Source organism: Trichechus manatus, unplaced genomic scaffold (assembly GCF_000243295.1).
Source record: "Trichechus manatus latirostris isolate Lorelei unplaced genomic scaffold, TriManLat1.0 scaffold00023, whole genome shotgun sequence".
NCBI classification, from domain to species: Eukaryota; Metazoa; Chordata; class Mammalia; order Sirenia; family Trichechidae; genus Trichechus; species Trichechus manatus.
This window is the reverse complement of record NW_004443959.1, coordinates 8599376-8604610: the sequence shown is the minus strand read 5'-3', so window position 1 is coordinate 8604610 and position 5235 is coordinate 8599376. Positions and strand designations below refer to the sequence as shown.

General features: G+C 44.2%; 1 protein-coding gene and 1 non-coding gene across 6 annotated transcripts in view; both read right to left on the bottom strand.

Moving 5' to 3' along the window:
* The window catches only part of ODC1 (ornithine decarboxylase 1), an 8977-nt gene extending 3742 nt beyond the window's left edge, over positions 1–5235 (bottom strand). The window contains exons 1-8 of one of the 5 annotated variants that reach the window (XM_023728257.1): positions 5157–5235; positions 2163–2288; positions 1937–2069; positions 1453–1626; positions 1093–1265; positions 504–638; positions 291–372; positions 32–115 (exon numbers count right to left, since the gene is read on the bottom strand). In XM_023728257.1, the coding sequence (XP_023584025.1) occupies positions 32–115; positions 291–372; positions 504–638; positions 1093–1265; positions 1453–1626; positions 1937–2038 (750 nt within the window). In that variant the 5' untranslated portion in view covers positions 2039–2069; positions 2163–2288; positions 5157–5235. Of the gene's footprint in view, positions 1–31; positions 116–290; positions 373–503; positions 639–1092; positions 1266–1452; positions 1627–1936; positions 2070–2162; positions 4611–5156 lie in introns of those variants that run through there. The other 4 variants (XM_023728258.1, XM_023728259.1, XM_023728256.1 and 1 more) reach the window with 4 other exon arrangements.
* On the bottom strand, positions 3626–3761 carry LOC111819987 (small nucleolar RNA SNORA42/SNORA80 family). The gene has a single exon (XR_002823557.1). It is a non-coding gene; the product is annotated as a small nucleolar RNA SNORA42/SNORA80 family (small nucleolar RNA).

The window sequence follows — 5235 nt, the reverse complement described above, 5'->3', positions numbered from 1 at the left end:
AATAGTTAATATTAGTTTTGTTATAAAGTACCTCTTCAAATTTAAGCTTCACATCCTCAGATCCAGGAAAGCCACCACCAATATCAAGCAGATACATGCTGAAACCAACCTCAGCCTAGAGTTTTAAGAAAAACAAGAAGTTGATCAAACAGCCAGGTTTTAACAAGTAGTAAAAAAAATATATATTTAGCAGATAGACTTAAGCTAGGTACTATCAGTCCTGCCCACCCTACTGCACTAAATGGCCCCTGGCACCTGATGTTTACATATACTTGTTTACATATACTTACTCCCATGTCAAACACACAGCGGGCATCAGAGATTGCTTGCACGAAGGTCTCAGGGTCGGTACAGCCACTTCCCACATGGAAGCTGGAGTAAAAGAAAAAAGGGAAACATGCTGATTCTGTTTCTTAAAATAACCCTTTACAGTAGGAGAAAATGTCTAAAACTTGACTGCCTAATATCTTAAGCTGCTAACTATGCCACCAACAAGATCTCACCTGACACCAACGACATCAATATTCAGCTCTTTAGCCCGTTCCAAAAGAAGCCTGCTGGTTTTCAGTGTGGCACCAAATTTAACACTCAGGCGACAGACTGCTTTGGAATCATCAGTGGCAATCCGCAAAACCAACCTAGGCACGAGAAAAGTACATCAGACTGGTAATCAGAGATCACTCACACTTAAGTAATAGGAGCACCCCTTCCTAAATACTGACTCTGGTACTCTGACTGGAGTCTAATATGGTATTATTAATCAACAGAAAACCAAACCCAAACTCACTGCTGCTGAGTCGATTCTGACTCACAGGGACCCTACAGGACAGAGTAGAACTGCCCTATAGGGTTTCCAAGGAGCGGCTGGGGGATTCAAACTGTGGGCCTTTTGGTTAGCAGCCTGAACTCTTCAACACTGCACCACCAGGGCTCCTATTCATCACAGAGGATTTAAATTACTTTCTATTTTGTCTCTGACCCAGCACACAAACATCACTAAAGTACAGAAATATAAATAATTGAAAATTTAAGTGTGAGCAGAATATATACCTCCTGCCCCCCACCGTCCCTTCAAACAGAGGAAGAACTCACTTCGCCTTTGGATGTGCCCTGGCAACTTTCATCAACTCGACCTCACTATCAAAAGTCATCATCTGAACTCCATTATTGGCAGCATACTTGATTTGAGATACTTGTTTACAAGGATTTGCATAGATTATCCTCTGTGGAGGCACACCGAGACTCTGCACCAATTGTATTTCAGTCTGAAAAAGAAGTGTGGTGTCACACTACTCCTATGTAGCTAATAAATGGAATCAATAAACAGAAGAACATGGGAAGTTGTCATTTCCCCCATCAGCACCAACTGCCCAACAAATGGAACTTTCATCTGCTTTGGGGGAACAGGGCCATATGATATATTCATTTCTGAATCCTACTGCTTCTGCTTACCTTGCTAGCACAGTCAAATCCTGTCCCTATGGCAGCTAGGGTCTTCACTATGGCTCTGCTATCATTACATTTGACTGCATAAAAGGGGGTGACACGAGGAAGAGCTTTCAGCCATCTTAGATGTTTCCTCAGGATGTCTCCAAGGTCCGCAACATAGAAGGCATCTTTATCATCCTGAAGTTAAGAGCGGTTATAGGTTTACTCGTTACAGCCCTTACAAGGAAGCACTTCCCTTCCGTATGCCAAACTAAAATGCAGCCTCCCTTCTGAGTCCCCATCATTCTCAATGCATACCACCCTTTGAGTCTAGTCACTGACATGAATATGGCTATTATTACTGGGCAATCCACAGCCGATTAAATTCTAACTTCCCTAACAAGACATGGAAGTTCCATTACATTTTTTCAAGACCTCACTGAAGTCTCCCATTCTTCTGCCCAATGTCCCCACAGCTACACAGCCAGCATGAACCTAATATACTTACCGAAGAAGAAACTTCATTAATTTTTTGGTCCAGAATGTCCTTGGCAGTGAAACCTTCATCAAGGAAATGGCAGTCAAGCTCTTCATTACCAAAGTTGTTCATGGCTTCTCAGTGTCCTCTGAAACACAACAAACTGCAAACAGGGTGGAGAAATTCAGTGAAAAGCCTTAGCAATGCGATTTTTAAAAAGATCAACCTGCAACAAAGGTGTAAATTAAATACTTACACAGAAAACTAAGAGACAGAATTTAAAGAAATTATTTCTAGCTTTTCACAAAGGCAATTCTCCAGGAATTCCAAATCCCACTGAATAACAGGCTTGTACCCTTGGTCCAGCAGCGGAAATGTTCTGCTAAAACAGAAACACACAGAATTTGCTGTCTACCTTAGCAACACATCAAATGTTCAGGAACATCAGGCCCAGGCATTGACTGTACACGCACACACACAGTAGGTAGGGCACTCAAGAAAGTCAATCACCGTCTTGGGTATCTCAATTACTCCTAGCTGTAATTCACATGCCTCCAACTACCTCTGCAGTATCCGATGACACCATGGATTCAATATTTTAGGATTTTGCAAAACAGCACACTATAACTCCATAGACAGGACCATACATCTCACAGTAAGTATTTCAAAGACTAATGCAAAAAAAAAGTAGAATGAATGTTTCAAAAGCTTATCTGCACTTAGTGCATTGATATGGGGGGGAAGCTTTATAATGGTCAGCCTGCTTTATTTCTTGGAGCAGTTTCAGCTCTTAGAACCTTAAAATAGCACTACAGCCATCACCAAAAAAGTTACCATATAAACATCTTGCCATTTCCCACTTTCACTAAATCGTACGCAAAGTATTTCTTAGTGACTAATAGGCAACACAGAAATGTCTAGAGCACAGTAATATTTTGTATTATAGTTGCTGTCTCTGAGCAGAAATCAGCATCCTTTAACTGGTGCTGCTTACCAAATTTGCAATTCTGTCTTTACAGGCAACTGTCTTTACAGGCAGTCTAACATTTGCTTAGCTATGACAGGAGTAATTTTTAACTAACTTTGAGTCACAAAAACAAGAGCCACTGTCCTTCGCCTTCATGAAATGTGACACCGGTGTATAACAGTTGTTTATTTACTTTACTGTGTTTTAGGTGAAAGTTTATACAGTAACTAGTTTCCCATTCAACAAACTGTACACAAAGTATTCCACGACATTGGCCACGATCCCCACACTGCGTCCGCATTTTCCCCGTTTCCGTCCAGGGTTCCCTGTTTCTTTTTCTGTGGTTTTCCTACTCCTTCCTAACTTCTCATCTTTACTTTTGGGCAAATGTTGCCCTTTTGGTCTCGTATGTATAATTGTTTGTTCTATGAAGCACATTCTTTTCAGCTGTTATCATTTATTTTATAGGCCTGTCCTATTGCTTGGCTGAAAGGTGATTTCCGGGAACAGCTGCAGTTCCTAGTCAGAGAGGTGTCTTAAGGCCATAGTCTCAAAGGTTCCTCCAGTCTCTACCAAGCCAGTAAATCTGGTCTTTTTTTCTCTTTATGAATTGCATTTTTTGTTCCACAGTTTTCTCCCGCTCTGTCTGGAACCCTCTACTGTGATCCCGGTCAGAGCAGATGTTTCAAGTTATTTTTAAATTACTGATTTTAACCTATTTAAACTCTGCCAGGTAGGGTTTCTTTTTTTTCTACTGTGCAACCCGCTTCAGTGCCTGCAGCCTATGGTCAAGGAGGCCAGGCAATGGTTCGGGGCTACAGTTTGCTCTGGCATGGGACACTATGAGAGGCCCACGGGGATGGGCCTGCCATAAATCCAAACCCATGCATGGCAGAACTCGTTTTACGACCGAATCTGATGTGACTTTTTGGTCCTGTCAACCTCGTAAGCTGCCTAAAGCACCCGCAGGGGAAAGTGAGAGACTACCAGCAAATCCGTATTTTTGTCTATGTAACATTTACAATTGGCTAACAGTCTCAAGTGGTGACAGACTGGGTTATTTAGGATCTCGTTAAATACCTTTAAGGCAACAAAGTTTTTATTTCTTTGAAATGCAGTATTTTGTTTTACTATATATTTAAACAAAAACTTGTGATAGAGAGAAATTTCACCTAAGACCATCTTTTGTATAGCGAAGTTACGTTGAAAGAGGTATGAATTAATTCAAACAGAAATTTTCACAAATGATGCTCAACATCAGGTCTGCATAAAATAAGTCAGCATATTTTTTGTCCTCCCCGGACATTTTTGAGGTTCTGCTCCCAAAACTTTCACCGATTATTTAAGATTCTAGAACACAATCGGTCTTGTTTTGAAATTCTTGGGGCTGGCTTCCATGAGAACGTCTGTTCGCCTAAATAGAATTTCAATATTCTAGGCTCTTCTTAAATCCCAAAGTCATTCAAAGATTCGTTACATAAATACTAGGTCACGAACACCTGAGTATTACCAAAGTAACTACAAGGCTCCCTTAGCTCAAGCAACTCCCACGGGCTGCTACATGGAGGTCATTTCCCTGTATACAGCAAAAATAACTAACCTAAAATTTAAAAAAAAAAAAAAAAGCCCAGGGCAACAAGGCTTATAAAAATGAACATTAGGGATGGGAGTCTCGGACTGCGGGTCAGGAGATCTTGAAAAGCTCGCTTCACGTCTCTCCTGCACCTGCTACAGCGCGCCACAAGGGCCTTCAAAAAAAAAAAAAAAGTGTGCTTGAAGGAACGAGCGGGCCTTTTCACCGTTTCCGGTACAGCTGACGTCATTTGGGAATCAATGTAAAACAGATAATGGACTAGATCTCCGCAAAGCCCCCTCCAGCCCTGACGGTCTTAAGGCCTGAAAAACGAAGGGTAGTAGCGGGGCTGCGTCGCGGGAAGGTGGCCGCCGTCCGGCCCAGGCAGGGCCGCAGGGCAGATCAGCAACTCCCATCTCACAGGAGAGAACCCCAAGCCGGGAGGGGAAGTGGCTTACCAAGGTCGCAGGGTTCCGGCCGGGCGCGAACTCCCAAACCGTGGCCCGCGGGCCGGCTCTGCGACCACGTGTGATCGGGCCGGGCCAGGGTCCCTCTCCTCGCCTCTGGAGGCACCTGGTCGCGGCGGCGCCACGGGACCAGGCGGGTCCTCCCGAGTCAGGGCCCCGGCCAGTCAAAGCCTTGCAGGCTGGCGGGCCGCGCACGGACACGTGGCCTCGTCCCCCCTCACAACCACCCCCGGCCCCTGTCACCTTAGAGCGCGTGGGCGCCGCGGGCGGGCCCCATGGAGATGCCGCAGAGGGAGCGCGGAAGAGCGGCTCGGCTGCTCCG